The 21284-nt window shown below is 42.5% G+C and overlaps 1 protein-coding gene across 1 annotated transcript in view; it reads left to right on the top strand.

Annotated features, from left to right (window-relative positions):
- The window catches only part of LOC119933140 (WD repeat-containing protein 19-like), a 63270-nt gene that overhangs the window by 15038 nt on the left and 26948 nt on the right, over positions 1 to 21284 (top strand). The window contains exons 13-20 of the mRNA XM_038752467.1: positions 1128 to 1234; positions 2656 to 2778; positions 6156 to 6305; positions 7188 to 7335; positions 14621 to 14825; positions 16796 to 16955; positions 19352 to 19462; positions 20767 to 20876. Of these exons, the coding sequence (XP_038608395.1) occupies positions 1128 to 1234; positions 2656 to 2778; positions 6156 to 6305; positions 7188 to 7335; positions 14621 to 14825; positions 16796 to 16955; positions 19352 to 19462; positions 20767 to 20876 (1114 nt within the window). The remainder of the gene's footprint in view (positions 1 to 1127; positions 1235 to 2655; positions 2779 to 6155; positions 6306 to 7187; positions 7336 to 14620; positions 14826 to 16795; positions 16956 to 19351; positions 19463 to 20766; positions 20877 to 21284) is intronic.

The following is a 21284-nucleotide window of genomic DNA, read 5'->3' as shown; positions in this document are numbered from 1 at the left end:
TTAAAATCTTCACCATGAGGCGCCTAGGCCCTGGAGGGTCTCTGAGGCATCTCTCCATCCCACTTCAGAAAGTGCTTAAACCACTACAGGAAAAGCGGTCAAGTCAGGATACTTCAGAGGTTGAGGGAGAGGTGGAAGGAGCTGCTTAAAGCCAAGATAACCAATCATCAGCCAGTCAGTCGTATTTATTGAGCACTTATCATGTGCAGAGCACTCTACTAAGCGCTTGGGAGAGTACAGTCTAACAATATAATAGACACATTCCTTGCTGACAACGAACTTACAGTCTAGAGATGAGCTTACGGTCTAGAGTAATTTATTGAGGGCTATACTAAGCACTTGGAGAATACGATGTAACAAAATAACAGAGTTGGTAGACAGGTTCCCTGCCCACAATGAACTTACAGTCTAGAAGATAAGATAAACTTTGAACATGCTGCAAAACCAAAGCATTATCTCCAAGTGAGACCACATTGCATGAAATACTAACAACGAAAGTCAATAGTGTCAGCACGATAGAACACTATTCATTCGTTCGATTGTATTTATTGAGCACTTACTGTGTGCAGAGCACTGTACTAAACACTAAAAGAAGACTAGTACAGTGAAGGGCACCTGTATAGCCATATAATTTTTTTTATGAGATAAAATCCACCTTGCCTATTCTTTAAATATTTGCTGATCCCTTTACATAATAGGTAGAACAATTATGTTTTTAATGGAGTCTCAATAAAGAGGTCAGAGAGGTTATCGGCAATATAATGTTTCCCCAAGACACTTTCATTCTGCTTTTAACAGCACAGTTTGGGAAACATGTATTATTTATACCATTATGCCATTTTCCTAACCTGTTATTTTGACTGCTATGCTGAGATTTTCACTGGAGAAGGGAAATTTTACTAGAACGTTAATAATACCCCAGCATGCAACCTATCGATATCCCCTGGTTTAGAGGTATAGATCTCTGTCGTTCACAGTACAGTGAAATTAAGGCCACCACATAGCGCTACTAAAAAGACCTCTGACGAAGCGAATTGTACGTTTGAAATTCGTACCATTCAATCCTTAGTTTAAAAATGATGTAAAACGTAAAATTACATTTAACAACATTCCTTGAATCGTTGTAGGTGTTAAAAAACTGAAAGATGTGGAATATCTGGGGACAGTAGTCAGTATGTGCCTTAATTCTAACTATGCAGCTGTGCTCTTTGAGGGCAAGGTCCAATTACATATGGTAAGTAGAGAATAAGTACATTTTTGACCCCTGACTTTTTCTGTTTTACAGTAGAACTAGAGGGCTAAAGCAAAACATTTCTCTCCTCTCCTTCCCTCCTCTCCTGGGAGGAGATGTTGCAAATGACTTTCTGGGGGCAGAGGACAGATTTGAGCTGATACACTCTTCCTTATGTTCTCTCTTCCCTCTCCCCCCATTTTCAGTTGTAAGTCTGCTAGGGGTCAGGGACCTTGTCTGAACTAAACTACTTGTACCTCTCCTAGCGCTTTTATTCTTTGAACAAAGAAAGCACTCAACGAATGCACTAAATAACAGTAATAACCCTTCTTCGACTCAACCAGTTTCCATAGAAACAGTTGGAAAATGCCCCAGCAGGCAACTGTGAAACAGAAAAATCAGCTGTCATTTCACACATTTGTTGCCTGATGAAGTGCTAAAGGTAACGCAGAACCTCTAATTCTTCACATTCAGAAATAAAGGAAAATCAAATTCTAAGATTTCTGCTATTGGATTATGTGTTCCTTTCCTATGTGTCAAGCACTAGTCTAAGCGCTGGGGTAGATACAAGCGAATCAGGTTGGACACAGTCCCCGTCCCACATGGGGCTCACAGTCTTAATCCCCATTTTACAGATGAGGTAACTGAGGCGCAGAGAAGTGAAGTGACTTGCCCCAGGTCACACAGCAGGCAAGTGGCAGAGCCAGGATTGGAACCCAGGTCCTTCCAGCTCCCAGGCTCGTGCTGTATCCATTAGGCTGTGCTGCTTCTCATGAGATTTCATTTCATTTTCATTTAATCGTATTTATTGAGCGCTTACTGTGTGCAGAGCACTGTACTAAGCACTTGGGAAGGACAATTCAGCAACAAAGAGAGACCCTCCCTGCCCACAATGGGCTCACAGTCTAGAAGGGGGGAGACAGACAGCAAAACAGGCATTAGAGAAGCAGCCCGATTATCTTTCCATCACTTCCAGATGGACAGGGGCCTCTTCGATAGCCAGATCATGCTCCCTTTGTCTTAGGCATAAAACTGGGGAGGCTGAAGGGAATCCAAGGGGAAATGCACTGGGGCAATCACAGCTCTATGAATGATCCTCCCTGATCCTAGGTCTCCATCCAGTCTGAGAAATTCCAGTCAGGGCTAAAAAGACTCCAAATGGTGGCTGCCTGCTAGTCTCTCCCAAGCACTTAGTACAGTGCTCTGTACAAATTAAGTGCTCAATAAGTGCCACTGATTGTTGGCTCTTTGTGTCCGTCTCCCTGTCCCAATCCTCCCTAAATCCTCACCCCCTTTTCACCGCTGCACTCCAAATGAAAAAGTTGGCCCCTCTGCAGAAGAGAATTCTCCCTTCCGACTGCAGAAAGTGTGTCCCCCCTACCTGAGGAGAGTTAAGTTTCCTTCTTTATTTCATATTTTATTAGATACAGAGTGAAATTCTGGATGCTCAAGAAGAGCGAGAAACTCGCCTCTTCCCCACAACAGCTAATGAATGTCGAATTCTCTGTCACGCTTTAACGAACGATTTCCTGATCTATGGAACAGATGTACGTATTCACCGACCTTCGATAAGTGTTTCTTCTTGAAGCTGTCAAGACCTCGGGAAAGAGGGAGGTTGTAGCCTTTTCATCACTTGGAATGGTTCAGGTGTGGTTATGCCTCAGGCTGGAGAATCAGATCTTTTTATCAATACCAGTGCTTAGTCCAATGGTAGTACAGCATTGTCCCCTAGACTGCAAATTCGTTGTGGGCAGGGAGTATGTCTGTTATATTGTTAAAATTGTACTCTCCCAAGTGCTTAGTACAGTGCTCTGCACACAGTAAGCACTCAAAAATACAATTGACTGTCTGACAAATAGTAAGTGCTTAACAAATACCATTAAAAAAAAAAATCTGCAGTTCCATATGCAGTACAAAGGGCCTTGAGCCTTCTTTTTCCCCTCTTTCTGCTAGTGCATATGGACTGTTAAGACAAACAAAAGGAATCCAGCCATAATCATAATTTTAATCTGTCAATTGTATTTACTGAGCATTACTGTGTGCAGAGCGCTTGAGAGAGTACAATGTAACAGTGTTAGTCAATACGCTCCCTGTTCACAAGGAGCTTACAGCCGAGAGGGGGAGAACAGGCATTTAAATAAATTATGATTATTGAAATGGGGATGAGGGGGGAAGCCCTAGAGTTTAATACTACCTTAAAAATAAGGGTAATTATAAATCAAAATTAGTCACATTAGAGACAGCAATATTCTGTTTTTAGAAACTTTAAAAGGGATTCACACATTTTCACCGTTCCCCAATTCCACCATTCTCTCTGATTTCGCTGTCTTTCCCCCAGCTCCCCACTGTTTGCTTTCTACTTCTAATTTTCATTTTCCACTTTGCTTCCAACTGCCATCTTTTCTTCATTCTCTAGGCTCCTCTTTTTCTTTGTGCACTGCCTGCTGCAATTCTTGATCTCTCCTTTAAGGTTCCTGGGCTCCTTTTCTCCTTCTAACTACCTTACTGCTTCTGGTTATCTTTCTTTAGTTCTTACTCTAATCTCCCCAAATTGGCTTCTTCCGGATGTCATGATGTTCTGCCACGTTCCTGGGATCGTGGATCTCCGGACTGGGCACACCCCATCGCTTTCTCTGGGTGGCAATGTTTCTGTGCTCCAGAGGTATGGACTTTTTTTATTTGGAGGAGCACGAGCTTGAAACAAGGTTGGGTGTTTGTTTCTGATGGTATTTCTTTATCCTCTAAGGATGACATTATGACCGTAGACAGACTAGAAGCTAAAAAATTAGTCCTTCAATCATTTGAAGTTAGTTGCTTCTGGAAATTGCCTTCACTCTTTTAGAATACATTACATATTGAAGCAGAAACAGCATCTTCCTTCATTCAGTCCATCATATTTATTGAGCGCTTACTGTGTGCAGAGCACTGTACTAAGCTCTTGGAAAGTACAGTTCAGCAACAGAGACAATCCCTACCCAACGACAGGTTCACAGTCTAGACTCCCAAGGTTTTAGGTGCCTGAGGCCCCCACTCCAGCTCCTGGAGGCTCTAGGTTCCCGAGGCGGCTCCGGCATCTAGGGGGATCCGGCATTCCCAAGGCTTTAGGCTCCTCTCATGCCCAGTCGTAGGGTCTAGATCTCCAAGGTGGTAGACTCGGGATCACTGAGGTTCTAGATCATTGAGGTTCTAGGCTTATGAGGCTCTAGGTCACCGAGGTTCTAGATCGTTGAGGTTTTAGACTCCAGCTCCTGGAGGCTCTGGGTTCCTGAGGTGGCTCCAGCTCCCAGGACCTCTAGGTTTCTGAGGTTCTAGATCACTGAGGTTTTAGATCGCTGAGGTTCTGGGTACCTGAGGTCCCTGGCTCCCAAATTTCTGGTTTCCTGGGTGTCGCTGCCTCCTGAGGTTCTAGATCATCGCGGTTCTAGACTCCCGAGGTTTTAGACTCCCGAGGTCCCCATTCCAACTCCACTCCAGGGGAAATGAGGGCTTAGTCGGGAAAGGCCCCTTGGGGGAAATGTGATTTTAAAAAGGCTTTGAAGGTGGGGAGATTTGTTGTCTTAGTTTGCTTCCACCTGCGGGCCCACATTTCCCAGGACAAAGGGTGCGATAAAGTGAGGGAAATGAGGCACAGAGAAGTGAAGTAACTTGTCCAGGGTCATGCAGCAAACAAGTGGCAGAGACAGGATTAGAACCCAGGTCCTGAATCCCAGGCCTGGGCTCTGTCCACGAGGCCCTGCTATTTCTCAATTTGGTCAATCAATGTACATATTTACTATTCTATGTATTATATTTGTTAATATGTTTTGTTTTGTTGTCTGTCTCCCCCTTCTAGACTGTGAGCCCGCTGTTGGGTAGAGACCATCTCTATATGTTGCCAGCTTGTACTTCCCAAGCGCTTAGTACAGTGCTCTGCACACAGTAAGCGCTCAATAAATACGATTGAATGAATGAATGAATAAAGTGACATGAGGATGTTCCCTATGAGCCTTTGCATAGGTGGAGTGGTGCATTGTAGAGGCATAGTGTATAGAGCACAGACCTGGGAGTTGGGGGTCATGGATACTAATCCCGGCTCCGCCACTTCTCTGCTCTGTGGCCTTGGACAATTCACTTCATTTCTCTATGCCTCAGTTATCTCATCTGTAAAATGGGGATTAAGACTGTGAGGGACTGCGTCCAACCCAATTTGCTTGTATCCACCCCAGTGCTTAGTACAGTACCTGGCACAGAGTAAGCGCTTAACAGATACCACAATTATGAAAGTTATTCTCTCTGCTGTGTGTGGCTGGAATGATACTGGTCCCATGTTTCCTTGAGCACTCGGGTCTAAAAAGGGAGAATGGCCCGGGGGGAGTCAGTAGGAATTCCCCACATTTTTTTTTAATGGCACTGGTAAAGCACTTACTATGTGCCAAGGATTGTACTAAGTCCTTAGATAAATACCCGATAATCAGGCTGGACACAGCCCCCGTCTCACAGAGGGTTTACTATCCGAACAGCCACCACCCAGGTTCAAGCACTTAACAGTGTTCCAACTTCCAGTGTTTTGACTTAGTTTTCAGAAACTAAATGTGTTATAAATCCTAAGGCAATGTGCAATGCGTTTGGTTCCAAACTTTCCATTTACATTTTTAAACCACCCCATATTTTAATCATTGCTGCTGGTGGTTATTTCTGTTAATTCATCTTGATATTCTAATTCATGAGAATTTGTTGCATTTGCACCCTAGGGCAGTTTAAGACACAGAGTGATATTATAAATCCAGTAAATAGACATATTTGCCTGCAACATTTTAGGTGATTGCTTCAAAAAAAATGTAGTAGCAGCAAGTGAAAGTATTTCATTTGCAATAAGGTAAACGTCATTTTGGGGACATATTACAATAATTGTCAAATGATTAGAAGTTGTATTTTTTTTTATTAGGCTGGTGTTATTCATTATTTCTACATTGAAGATTGGCAACATGTGAATGAATACCGACACCCTGTCAGTGTCAAAAAAATCTTTCCAGATACAAATGGGACCCGGCTGACTTACATTGATGATAAAAATGAAGGCTTTCTGTACTGCCCAGTAAGTCTAGCTGTTACATGACTTTTAACTGAAAAAGTTAAATGAAAACCACTTTATGTAAAAAAAAAATGAAAATCATAATTCGAATCGCTTTTAATAAAGTAGATCAACAAGTTCCTAAGCAATGTTTCGGGGTGTCAGTGGTGATGCTACTTATCCTATCCCGCCTTGATTACTGTATCAGCCTCCTTGCTGATCTCCCTGCCTCCTGTCTCTCCCCACTCCAGTCCATGCTTCACTCTGCTGCCTGGGTCATCTTTCTACATAAACATTCCAGTGCCGGTTTCCCCCAAAGAACCGACCTCCGCATCAAACAGAAACTTCTTACCATCAGCTTGAAAGCACTCTATTACCTTGCCCCCTCCTACCTCAGCTGGCGATTCTCCTAATACAACCTAGCCTGCATACTTTGCTTTTCTAATGCCAACTTAGTCACTGTAACTCAGTCTCGTCTACCTCACCGCCGATCTCTTGCTCACATCCTGGCTCAGACCTGGAATGCCCTCCTTCTTCTTATCTGACAGACAATTACTCTCCCCACCTTCAAAGCTTCACTGAAGGCACATCTCCTCCAAGAGGCCTTCCCAAGCCAAGACCTCATTTCCTCTTCTCTCGCTCCCTTCTGCATCTCCTTGATTTGCTCCCTTTATTTGCCCCCCAACTCAGCCCCACAGCACTTATGTACCCATCTCTAATTTATTTTTATATATTTATTGCCTGTCTCCCTCTCTAAACTGTAAACTTATTGTGGGCAGGGGACGTATCATCAACTCTGTTATATTTTACTCTCCCAAGCACTTAGTACAATATTCTGCACACATTAAGCATCCAGTAAATACGATTGAATGTTTTTTGATGCAAATATATATTTTTTAAATCTAGGTAACTGATGCTGTGTATGAAATTCCAAATTTCTCACCAACCATCAAATGCATTCTTTGGGAAAACTGGCCAATGGATAATAGTGTGTTTGTTGCCTACGATGATGATAAAGTCTATACTTACATCTTTCACAAGGGTACTATTCAAGGTACTAAAATTTATCTCGAGCGGCAATACTAGTGTGACTCATATCTGGTCCAAAATTTGTACTCCAAGCAATCAGTCAGTGTTATCTAATGAGTGCTTACTGTGTGCAAAGCACTGTACTAAGCGCTTGGGAGAGTACAATACAACAGAGTTGGTAGACATGTTCCCTGCCCACAAGGAGCTTTCTGTCTAGAGGGAAGTGAAATGAAATACAAATGAAGTGCTGTAGATTTGAGGGACATTCAGTAGTAGAATTGATTTGACTAGTATCCTTTTGAAGTAGCATTTGCAGTAGTATTCAGTTCTTAATTTGTAATGAATGAAGGGCCACTTGACAGTCAGTCAATCAAATCAATCAATCCTGGGGGAGGGACGAGAAGCAGCATGGCCTAGTGGATAGAGCACAGTCCTGGAAGTCAAAAGGGTCTGAGTTCTAATGCTGTCTTTGCCACGTATCTGTTGTGTGACCTTGGACATGTCACTTTACTTCTCTATGCTTCAGTTCCCTCATCTGTAAAGTGGGGATTAAGACTGGGAGCCCCATGTGGGACGGGGACTGTGTCCAACCTGATTAACTTGTATCTACCCCAGTTTTTAGTACAGTTCCTGGTATATTCATTCAATCGTATTTATTGAGCGCTTACTGTGTGCAGAGCACTGTACTAAGCGCTTGGGAAGTACAAGTTGGCAACATATAGAGACGGTCCCTACCCAACAGCGGGAAGTGCCTTAACAGATATGGTTATTAAAAATACTGGGGAGAGACAGGGGTACTTCACAGCTCAATACTACAGACATGACGAACGGAAAGACCAGAGGTTTCAGGTTGTGAATTCAGCTGGCCTATAGCTCTGGCCAACCTTGCATACGATAAGCATTTCTAGGAGCATGGAAGGTAGTAGCCAGCCGCCCCTGCCACACCGCCTCACCTGCTTCTGGCCAAATCAATCAATCAATCGTATTTATTGAGCGCTTACTGTGTTCAGAGCACTGTACTAAGTGCTTGGGAAGTACAAGATGGCAACATATAGAGACAGTCCCTACCCAGCAGTGGGCTCACAGTCTAAAAGGTGAGAAGGATCGACAGGGGAGTAGCAGTAGTGACAGCTGCAGTGGTGAGGGAAAATATAGGTTTTCAGAGGGGTGGGGAGTGTTGGGGAAGGGGAGGAAGGACAGGCAGGACTTGGTGGTCAGTCAGCCACTGAAGATGGTGCTGGTGGGCACTTAAGAGGTCTGGATCGCTAAGGCTGATGGTCTGTGAAATGACCCCTCTTCTTCCCTCCCTGACTCTCTCTCCAGTACGTGACCTAGTGGAATAAGCACGGGCTCGGAAGTCAGGGGACCTAGGTCCTATTCCCAGCTCTTCTGCTTGCCTGCTGTGCTACCCTACACAGATCGCTTCACTAGGCCTCAGTTTCCTCATCTGTCAAAGGGGGATTCAATGCCTGCTCTCCCTTCTCAGACCATAAACCCCATGGGGGATAGGGATTGTTTCTGACCTAAATATCTTGTACCTAACCCAGCACTTAAGTACTGTGTTTGGCACATGGTAAGTGCTTTGCAAATAATCAATGGTATTCACTGAGCGCTTACTGTATGCAGAGCACTGGGCTAAGAACCTTGGAGAGTACAATATAACAGAGTTTGCAGAGCCCCTGCCCACAAAAAGCTTACAGTCTAGTTTAATGCCACCATAACTATTATTACTATTATTCAATTGTTCACTCTCTAATGCCTCCCTCCCCTTTGCCTTCAGAAACGCTCATGTCTCCCCCACCACCGATGTTCTACCCTAGCAAGCCCCTAAAAGTCCCCAAGAAATTCCATCAGGGGTACACTGACAAATGCTGTCACTGAACTTGAATCTCAAGTTCAGTGACAGAATTTGTCAGTGTACCTCCGCTGATAGAAACAGAAACGGAAAAATCAAATTTTAAAATAACTGCTTGTCCAAATTTTAAAACCAAACTGAAGATCTAAAGATCAACTGTAGACCTCCAGCCTTCTTTGTTACTGTGAAACCTCCAACCTTCTCCATTATTGTGAGATCTCCGACCTCTCTGTTACTGTGAGACTGCCAGCTTTCTCTGTTCTGTGAGACCGCCAACCTTCTCTGTTACTGTGAGACCTCCAGTTTTCTCTGTTATTGCGAGACCTAGACATCACATATGTCTTTTAGACAGCTCCAGCAGGGTGACTTTGTATGATGCTTAACAACAACTGGCAAGATAGGAGCTCAAACGATAAGGTTCTGGAACACAATCAGCCCCTCAGTCGTTCTGGAAATGGACGACGGGCAAGGGCTATACACCAATGAGGAGGACAAAAATATTTTAAAAAACCGTGTCAAAGACACAATGAAGTACAACTGCGAGCCGATAGCAGCAGACAGGACTGGCTTGGCATATGGCAATTAAAAATGGGGGTGGGGGACAGCTTTAAAAATAGAGGCTTCAAAAAGACGGCGGCATCGAGGGCACAACCGAAAATGTGCCAGCGTACTGCAGGGAGCAGATGCCACAGTGAAGCGAGGTTTTCTCTTTAACACGCATCTATCCGGAAATTATTTGTTCACGTCCGTCTCCCCGTCTAGACTGGAAGCCCCTTGTGGGCAGGGAATGTGTCTACCAACTCTGTTGTTTTGTACTCTCCCAGAAGCTTAGTTCAGTGCTCTGCACACAGTAAGTGCTCACTCAATACCATTGATCGATTGATGCATACGATATGGAAAGGATACTTCATCACCTGACAGTCTTCTCAAGCACCCTAGCTCACATAAACAGAAAAGTTAGGGATGTTAAGTGGTAGATCCCTAATCATTAGTATAGATGTAAGAATGGCAGATATTGCCAGCCAATCAATGGCATGTATTAGGTGGTTAGTGTGTGCACAGTACTGTACTGAGTACTTTGGGGCGTATAATACAACAGAGTTGGTAGACATCCTCTACCAGGACCACCAGGACCTTACAGTCTAGAGACAGAATCCAGGGCTGGAGGGACCGATGGTCTGCCCCAGCAGCACCGTATGCTTTCATGGTGCTTTTCAGAGAAGCAGCTTGGCCCACTGAAGAGGGCACAGGCCTGGGAGTTAGAAGGACCTGGGTTCTAATCCTAGTTCTGCCACTTGTCTGCTGTGTGACCTTGGGCAAGTCACTTCACTTCTCTGTACCTCAGTTCTGTACCTTAAGACAGTGAGCCCCAAGTGGGACTTGATCCTGATTACCTTGGATCTACCCCAGCGTTTAGTACAGCGCCTGCTACGTAGTAAAAGCGCTTAACAAATACCATTAGAAAATGGATAAAATCTCACTCAATACAGCCATCGTTAGTACTGATATTCTGATTTTGGTGAAAGTGAACTATTCTGCTGTCTTCCTCCTGCCATTTTCTCATCAAATATGTTGGGCATGTTTATTTCACTGAGAGGGAATTGAAAAATTTTCTATTTCAATTTCTTCCCCTTTACATGAATGGATCTTTTCAGGCAACATTCAAAGAACTGGCTCTGGGTTTGTGCTGGACAAAGATACAATTTACTACGTGACTTAACATGAGTGAAGACTGGAGAATACTGGACACATTTTTTCATCTTCATTCTGTTGCTTGTCCTCTTTCACTATTGATTTCATATTGAATTCCTCTGCATTTTCCTCCTCCTGCTTCCATGCCTGCCTTTCTCACCACCTTTTTTTTTTTTTAGTATCATCTCTGTGACCCTTTGTTTCTTTCTTTGTTTTTCTTTTTTCCATTTTGCTGATGAGGGTATTTGTGTAAGGAATACATCATAATCACCGTCTGTTCCCCCGGCAGAGTTATTTTCAAGGCTCAATGCCCATAATTTCACTGCAAACACTTCACTAAATTATGTTAGCTTCTGAACTGATTTAATTAAGTCCTCTTAGGCAGTGATGGCTTCCATTCAATAATTGTATTTCCTGGGCTGCCTTGGTGCACAATGATGCTTTCTCCTCACGTTGAGGCATTGGGCAAAAAATTTTTCATGCCCAACAGTTCTTAACTGCAGGGAAGCAGCGTGGCCTAGGGGAAAGAGCTTGGGCCTGGGTGTCTGAGGACGTGGGTTCTAATCCCAGCTCTGCCATTTGTCTGCTCTATGACTTGGGGCAAGATCTCAGTTCTTTTATCTGCAAAATGAGGATCTGTTCTCCTTCCTATTTAGACTGTGAGCCCCATATGCAACCTAATTATCTTCTATCTACCCCAGTGCTTAGTACCATGCTTGGCACATAGTAAGCACTTAAATACTACAATTATTAGTGTTATTATTATTAATAAACAAATTATAGATATGTACATAAGTGCTTTGGAGCTAGGAGGGTCTCTAGACCATAAGCTTACTGTGGGCAGGGAACGTGTCTACCAACTCTGTTATATTGTACCTCCCAGGCGCTTAGTACAGTGCTCTGTACCCTGTGAGGACTCAATCAATACCATTGATTGATTGAGACATGTTACTCAGGCCAACATAGAAGTTGGCGCTTTTTTTCTTATTTTGCTATGCCGTCCCAGGTAATATACTTCAGCATTCTTGGCGGCTAGCTCTTGTATCCTCTGGCTACACTTCATCCAGGCTGGTCTATGACTAATGGAGTCATAATTGTGAATCCTAGCTTGAGACCTTCTCACTTAGACCCACTGAAACATTCACCGTGCCGTGGTCAACTCTGCCGTAACCTGGGTTTTCATTAAGTGAGATTAACAGAATGCTGTTGAGGAATGAGGGAATACTATTTTCATAACACACACCTGTCCGCATACAATACAGTGTGGTATCGGAAGAAACAATTCTGTGCTCGCTTGAAGGGTCACAACTTCGGGAACTCGGCTCCAGAGCTTCTCTGTTCATACCTATGCCACGCTGGCATCACCACAGTCAACAAATGTACTTTTGAAGGAAAATTAGAATTTAGGCAATTAAGCGCCTTCCAGAGTAGTTTGGGAACAGCCCTTCAGTTTTGTTTTGAGGATCCCAGCTCTGCCACTTACCCGCTATGTGACCTTGGACAAATCACTTCACTTCTTTTAGACTGTGAGCCCACTGTTGGACTGTCTCTATATGTTGCCAACTTGTACTTCCCAAGCGCTTAGTACCGTGCTCTGCACACAGTAAGCGCTCAATAAATACGATTGATTGATTGATTCTCTGTGCTTCAGTTTCCTCACTTGTAAAATGGGGATTCAATACCTGTTCTCCCTCCTACTTAGAAGGCGAACCCATTGTGACACAGGGATTGTGTCTGACCCAATTTCTTGTCTCTTCTCCAGTGCTTAGAACAGTGCTTGAAATTTAGTAAGTGCTTAATAAATACCACAATTTTTATTATGATTTCCCCAGTGCTTAGAACAGTACTTGACACTTAGTAAGTGCTTAATAAATACTGCAATTATTATTTTGATTTCCCTAGTGCTTAATATTCATTCAATCATATATATTGAATATTTACTGTGTGCAGAGCACTGTACTAAGTGCTAAGTACAAAGTAGTGCTTAACAAGTACCATTAAAAAAATGTTACGGGAAAGGCTTTGTATAAGAATATGGACATAAATCCTTTGGAGCTGAGGGTGGGATGAATATCAAGTGCTTAAAGGGAATAGATGCTTACTGTGTGACCTTGGGCAAGTCACTTAGCATCTCTGTGCCTCAGTTCTTCTGTTCTCCCTTCCTCCCTCCTCCTTAAACTATGAGGCCCGTGTGGGATAGGGACTATGTCCAACTTGATTATCTTGTATCTACCTCAGTGCTTACAACAATATTGGACATATAATAAGCGCTTAACAAATACCACTAAAAAAATGTGAATGTGCTTCAGTGCTGCAAGGAAATCATGGGGTGCCTGGATTCCATTTCCAGTCCTGGTTGCTCTGTTTAGGCTCTGCTATGGGCTGAAATCAGACCCAAGTGTCCTCTGCTTCCCCCACAATCCCTAACTTCCAGATGAGGGTGATAGTAATGATAGAAAAAAGGCAGGAATGTTTTTGGTAGCTGGAGCTGCAGGAGAGTCAAAGATCTCCAGGAGCCAAAGCTCTTCCTGGCCCTGTTGGGGACCTGAGGATTTCCTTTCTTTTTTTTTTTTTTATGGTATTTGTTAAGTGTTTACTATGTGCTGGGCACTGTACTAAGCACTGGGTAGATACGAGCTAATCAGGTTGGACATGATCCATGTCCCACATGGGGCTCAAAGCATTAACCCCCATTTTCGAGATGAGGTGACAGGCGCAGAGACATTAAGTGACTTGTCCAAGGTCACAGAGCAGACGAATGACGGAGCCGGGATTAGAACCCAGGTCCTTTTGACTCCCAGGGCTGTGTTCTAGTCACTAGCCCTCTCATGGTCTGAAACTGGACCCAGAAACTCTTGCCTCTTTCAGAAAACAGAGTAGCATCGTTGTTCCAGGGAGAGGGTAGGAGCCCTACTGAGGAAGGAGGAAGAGTTGTGTCTTCAGAGTGGCAGTTTTAGTCATACGTCTGCTCTCAACAGGGCCCCCCGCCACCCCACTGGTCTAGAGAAGCAGAGAATACCGACTGGTTTTTCACTCTCACAGGCCTACCACTTAGAACAATGTCTACCACATAGTAAGTGCTTAACAAATACCATTAAAAGGCCCCCCAGTGAAGCAGAGAATCAGGCTCACTCAGGAAACAGAAAGAGCCTTCCTTGTGCTTCTAGTCCGTGATGCCTTTTAAAACATCATATGAAGGTAAGAGCAGGAAACAAAGAAAGAGGGGGAAGAGAGAGTTACTGGCACAAGGCCACAAGCCCATGGAAACCTACAGAGAGGAGGAGTATAGGGTCAGGTCAGCAGAGTACGTATTCCCAAATACTTCACCCAGCTAACCAAAAATAAAAGTCAGAAAGGTCAGACAAGGTTGGGCAAGAAAACAAAGCAACTATAGTCTAGGAAACAAATCCAGCAGTGGACAGTTAGCCATGAAAATGGGGACGAGAAGAAAGACAAAAAGGATAGTGAGAAAGAGAGAGAGAGGAAGGAAGTTAGGGAAAGTCACAGGGGATGGGGTGAGAAGGACAGATCTATTGTCCTCTTCCAAGTGCTTAGTATAGTGCTCTGCACACAGTAAGTGCTTCATAAGTATCATTGATGATGGTGATGAAGAAGAAGCAGGGAAATAGTAGAGGGAAACCATGTTAACAGAAATACAGAAAGAAAAAAAATCATGGAAAAAAAACAAGCAAGAAACATCACCTATATAATCTGGTTGAAGAATGGGTAATTCTGCTAAAAATTTTCTATTCTCATATTCTAGGATCCAAGGTGATTTTGGCAGGTGGCACCAAAATTCCATTTTCTCATAAGCCATTGCTGTTGTATAATGGAGAACTAACCTGCCAGACCCAGAGTGGGAAAACAAACAATATCTGCCTTAGCACGCATGGTTTTCTGGGAAAGTTGGACAATTTAAAACCCAGTGAGCTAAAACAAATACTGATGCAGGCTTTAATATTGAAAAGGTAAGATTGTTTTTCAGTCAAAAACTCGCTGCTGGTGGGGTAGCAAAATGCCATAAGTTATTAAGCAAATTGATCCAGGATTCATGGATGCTATCTTCACGAGGAGAGAAAAGTGGTCCCATATGATAACTGCTGAGCTTCCTTCACTTCAGTTCTCATATCAGAGCTTCCTAAAGGTAATGTTTCTGCTCAGTGATTCATGGGCAGGGAGTGTGTCTACGAACTCTGTTGTATTATACTCTCCCAAGCACTTAGGTCAGTACTCTGCACACAGCAAGTGCTCAATAAATACCTTTGAGAAATGTCGGCCTTTGGATGTAAAGCATAACAAAATATTTTCCTCCTGAATGAAAGAAAAAGAAATGTTTCAAGTATAGTTTCATTTCATTATAGAACAGGGGAAGGGGAACTGGAAGGGACAGAAAGGAAATGCCCAAAAGCTTCCTGTATCAGTCAATTGGGGGGACAATTGGATGACCCCAATCACTGTTACAAATTTACATTTGTGTGGGCAGAATGAAATAGTTTCAATTTGAGGTGTACATTTCAGCATTTTACACATTCCTGTTGGGGCAGGATATCCATTTTGTTTTGTCCTATGAATATTGATAATCAATGAATATCGCCTATTCTTTCAAACTATACTTTGTTTGTAAATGTCTTTTCTCCTCTCCATTATGTAAGCTGTTAGCCTTGCAGAGAACTCTCTTCCCACTCAAATCCTAAAAACTACATCCATTACCACTTCAAAGCCCACCTAAAAAAATACACCCCTCAGGAGACATTCTCAGACTTATCATCCCTTCCTGGTAATTGCATCCTCTCTTTAGAACTTACCTATTTATTAGGTAATTTCTATTTATTAGGTAATTTCAGTCTGCTTGTTTCCCCATTCATTCACTTAATCGTATTTATTCATTAATTCAATCGTATTTATTGAGCGCTTACTATGTGCAGAGCACTGTACTAAGCGCTTGGGAAGTACAAGTCGGCAACATGTAGAGATGGTCCCTACCCAACCATGGGCTCACAGTCTAGAAGGGGGAGTCAGACAACAAAACATGTAGACAGGTGTCAAAGTCGTCAGAACAAATAGAATTAAAGGTATATGCACACCATTAACAAAATAAATGGAATAGTAAATAGGTACAAGTAAAATAGAGTAATAAATCTGTACAAATATATATATATATATATATATAAGTGCTGTGGGGGTGGGGGGGTCATGCCTTTTCACTTTCTCATTGTGGTCAGGGAATGTGTCTACCAACCCTTAGTACAACTCCCAAGCACTTAGTACAGTGCTCCATACACAGTAAGTGCTCAATAAATTCGATTGATTGATTGATCCCAAGAGCCTAGTACAATGCTGTGCACACAGTTAGCATGCTGTACACTAATAAGGCCATAGTAGCAATACTTACTCGCTATGCCTTAGTCTCACCTCTCTCCCTGCCAACCCCTCACTCACATCCTTTCTCTGTCCTGGAACTCCGTCCCACTTCACATCTGATAGATCACCACTCTTCACATCTTCAAAGCCCCACTAAAATCATATCTCATACAAAAAGCCTTCCCTGACTCACCTCTCATTTCTCCACGCTATTCTCCTTTCCTTCTGCATCAACTATGCACTTGGGTACTTATGCACTTCAATATTTACCCCACCCAGGTCCCACAGCACTTTATACTCTTTCCTATCTGTAATTTATTTAAATGTCTGTCTTCCCTCACTAGGCTGGAAGCTCATCTCCCTGTTCGATTGTATGATTCTCTCTCACATTCTTAGTAGAGTGCTCTGCCCACAATAAGAGCTCAATAAATACCATTGATGGATTGCCTGATCGGTTGAGTAGGTGCTCAATAATGCCAGTGGTGATGATCATGTTGATGAGACGTAACTAGGAGTCCGTCCTACATTTTGTCAATTTCTCTTTGTTAAATTTCATATTTCACCTTTCCTGCTCTAGATTTTCTGACGCCTGGGTGATATGCAAGCATCTGGATGACTTGTCTGCGTGGAATGAACTAGGCAGTGCCTGTTTGCATCACATGGAAGTAGAGTTCGCCATACGTGTATATCGTACAATTAGAAATGTCGGGATAGTGATGTCTTTGGAACAAATAAAGGTGAAATGGTATTACTCAACATCATTGAACAATACTGACATTATCAACGCATACTGTGGTATTAAGTGTTACTATGTGCCAGGCACTGTTATTGAAATGCCTACTAAGAAAAAGAAAAATCAGCGTAGATTCTACCAGTGACTAATGACCTCAGTGACTACTCTAGAACTCAGGAAAATGAGGTTTTGAACAGGTATTGGCCACATTCTTTGTTGCCATCACAGGCAGGGGACAAGGTAGGAGACCTCTGTGGTAGTGACAGTGGTTGCTCCTTGGAATCTGTCATGTCGTCCCCAAATGGTGGGGTGGATAAGGAAGTCTCCATACCATAACCTGCACTGCTATAAACATCTTTATTTGATAATAAACACTGGCATAACTAGTTCCTCCTAAGTTCAAAATTTCTTCAGGATCTGAAACCTAAAAGTCCTTTTGGCATGTCTACATTTAACCTGCATATTGGAAGAATGATTAAAGTGGTAAAATGACCAGACACACTCCCCAAACTTTCATTGCAAAGCAAATGTTTAGCAAGGACCTTCAAGATTGCAGTAAATTTCTCAGGTTTGGAACTGCTCAAATTTGCAGAATAGCCATTTTTATTAGAAAAACTCTCCCTTCTTGCCTAGTAACCTCCGAGTTGGGCTCCAAGGCTAACATTTTCCACCACTGACCCCAGGAATAGGAATGATACACCTCTCGACACAAAAGAGGAATGGAGCTAATTCACGGCATAAGTGTTTCCGAAAGCTGAAGAGTGCTTATAGATGACTTTTGAAAAAAATATCACTTTGAAGTAAAGAGATACAGGAATATATGCTGGGTTATCACACCCAGAGATATTTTGGAAAGAAAACTCTAATTGCCTTTCTTTAATTTAATGGGAAACATGACAGTTTTCACTAGGAAAAATAAGTACCTCTTTTTACAATATACTGTAGCATAGGTTGTCAGGTTTAAATTTAAGAAAGGTAAGGAGGATTTTGAGGTTTTCAAATATCATCCAAAAATTATAGATATAAATATAATGCATACATAATATATGCATTTTATATATTATGCATACATAATGTACCCTTCCATATTTGAAGGTGGTATCACTGATGATGAGTGGGGTAATGAAGAAAGGCTAAAAAAATTGGGAATTTCAGCCAGGCAATGAAAGACAAATAATATTCAAAAGGTGTTGGGGGTTTTTTGGAAGTTCCTTAATCATTCCTTAATGTTAGTAAAGGGGATCAGCTTTTTATAAACTAATCAATTTATATCTGAATGAATGAAATACTTACATGACTATTTCCTATATAATGACTGTCTTTTCTCTGACTTCATTGAGGGCCGAAAAAGAGGAAATAGCATGAACTGCCACTGGAGGGATTTTGGCTAACTAGAAGCACAAACTTCTTAATGGTGGGAATTAGTAAACACTAGAATGGATTGTTGATGTGAAAACTGTGGGGAATCTTCCTCATAGTCTTTCAAAATAGGAGAAATACTTTGAAATGGTTTAATCAATCAGTGGTATTGATCGAGTACTTACTGTGTGCAGAGCACTGTACTAAGCACGCGGGAGAGTACAAACAACAGATATTGGTAGTCTTGAGGCAGGGGAATGAATTAGAGAAGTAGCATGGCTTAGTGGATAGAGCACGGGCCCAGAAGTTAGAAGGATCTGGGTTCTAATCCTGGCTTCGCCACATGTCTGCTATGTGACCTTGGACAAGTCACTTAACTTCTCTGTGCCTCAGTTACCTCATCTGTAAAATGGGGTTAAGAGTGTGAGCCCCACGTGGGACAGGGATTGTGTTCAGCCTGATTAATTTGTATCTCCTCCAGTGCTTAGACCGGTCAGTACTTGGCACGTAGTAAGCGCTTAACGACTTCCATAATTATTATTAAAAATAAATTGATCTGCTCTACAACTGAACACATATGAGTGCTAGGGTCTGGTAAGAACAGATGATGAGGGTTTTTTTTCCTGAATTGCAAAGGCCAAGATATAGAGGTAATCTTAGAGGTTTTTTGGAAAACTTTAAAAATAGCTAATCAACTTTTCTTACTAACTGTAAGGTAGGTTTTGCCTAATTACAATGGCTATTTGACTAGTTCCAGCTATGAATTTGAATATTTCTTATCTGCCCTTAATTCCAGTCCCTGAGAATTTTCTAACTTCTTTTAGGAAAAAAAATAGGCGTAAGGGCAAAATGAGTTACATAATGGAGACCTCCACCCACTAGTATATAAATATTCTTCATGGTACATTGGAAATCTCCCAAATAGCACAGTGTCTTTGTTAAAGCATTTTTATAATAAGGACAAAAATGACTGTATAGTACTTAAGAGTAAAAAAAAAAAATTCAAACCATTCTAACATGCAATATTGGTTCTATTTACAGGGGGTAGAAGACCACAGTCTTTTAGCAGGACACCTTGCCATGTTTACTAATGATTTCAACCTGGCCCAGGATCTGTACCTGGCATCTAGCTGCCCCAGAGCTGCACTTGAGGTACCCAGGCCACCATTACTTCAATTGACATTTGTTAGGCACTTTTCTGTCAGAACATTTTGGTATTTGTTAAGCACTTAATGTGTGCCAGGCACTGTACTATGCGCTGGGGTTGATGCACAGTAATGAGGTTGGACACAGTCGCTGACCCACACGGGGCTCACAATCTTAATCCCCGTTTTACAGATGAGGTAACAGGCAGAGAAGTAAAGTCACACAGCAGCCAAGTGGCAGAGCCAGGATTAGACCCCAGGTCCTTCTGACTCCCAAGGCCTGTGCTCTTCCTACTAGGCCAGGCTGCTTCTTCTGCCTCCAAGTCTGTGGGGCCCCATCTTGCAGTGTTTCTGGTGGAGGCGCCTTTTCAAGGAAGCAGAAACAGTTTTTCTTCTCACTTGGCATGGGTGCTATAGCTCTGCTTCCTGCCGAACTCCCTCCTGAGTTCATACTTCACCACTGCCCTGCCACAATGGCTGTTCTCCTTCTGACACTTTGAAGTATGCGGTGGCCCAAGCCCTAAATCCATGCAGTAAAGCCTGAAAGGATTCTTGTTCTCCCCTGAGGAGAGTTTTTTCCACCCCCTTTCACTCCCAGGAAATCATGTTGTTTGTGCTCTCCCATACTTGACAGGGAAAATCAGGTTGAAGATGAGTAAGGATGAGTGTTGGCCTTAAATTTGAATTTCTTATTTTTACCATTAATGGGCCATTATTTAATAACTGCAGGTTGGAAATATAATGTCCAGTGCTGGATAAGCACTTAGTACAGTGCTCTGCACATAGTAAACGCTCAATAAATACAATTGATTGATTGATTGGATACATACACTTGCTAAGCTTTTTGATGGCAGGGATATGTCTACTTACTTTACCGTACTCTTCCAAACGTTTAATACAGAATAAGCCCTCAATAAGAGAAGCAGCATGTCTCAGTGGAAAGAGCACGGGCTTTGGAGTCAGAGGCCATGGGTTCAAACCCCGGCTTCACCAACTGTCAGCTGTGTGACTTTGGGCAAGTCACTTAACTTCTTTGTGCCTCAGTTACCTCATCTGTAAAATGGAGATTAAGACTGTGAGCCCCCCGTGGGACAACCTGATCACCTTGTATCCTTCCCAGTGCTTAGAACAGTGCTTTGCACATAGTAAGTGCTTAATCAATGCATTATTATTATTATTATTATTATTAAACATCACTGTTGGATTGACAAGGTAAAGTGGCGTCACTGGACCATTGCTACACTTGTATCTTTGTTTTTCTCTAGTGATTGGATCTACGTTTTCATAGAAAAAGATCTGTTTTTCTTGTAGATGAGACGAGATTTGCAGCACTGGGACAGTGCACTGCAGCTGGCTAAACGCTTGGCCCCCGACCAGATCCCGCTGCTCTCAAAGGAGTACGCTATTCAGCTCGAATTCACGTATGTTATTCTTTGGAAAATATATCAACACCACCTTTGGTGCAGTCTAGAATACTGAAAAGTTACATACATGACTATTTATCCACGAGTGAGATGGTAACCGAGACTGAGAAGAATTCTTGGCTCAAGACTGACAAAAATCCCTGGTTATTTTCAGGGTTGAAAGAACATTTAGTTTTGGGTTGGAGCTACCTGATTTTAATCAATCAACCGATGATATTTTTTGAGAACCTGCTGAATTGTTAAGTGCTTGGGAGAATACAACAGAGCTGGCAGACACATTCCCTGCCCACAAGGAACTTACAGTGTAGAGGAACCAACAGGCTAGAGGCAGATATTTACAATTTAAAGCAGATATCTTGAAATGTGACGCTTGAGTCTGCATGAGTAAAAATTAGGGCAGGCTTG

Source organism: Tachyglossus aculeatus, chromosome 10 (assembly GCF_015852505.1).
Source record: "Tachyglossus aculeatus isolate mTacAcu1 chromosome 10, mTacAcu1.pri, whole genome shotgun sequence".
Lineage (NCBI taxonomy): Eukaryota > Metazoa > Chordata > Mammalia > Monotremata > Tachyglossidae > Tachyglossus > Tachyglossus aculeatus.
The sequence above is the reverse complement of the archived record's forward strand: the minus strand, read 5'-3'. Positions and strand labels throughout refer to the sequence as shown.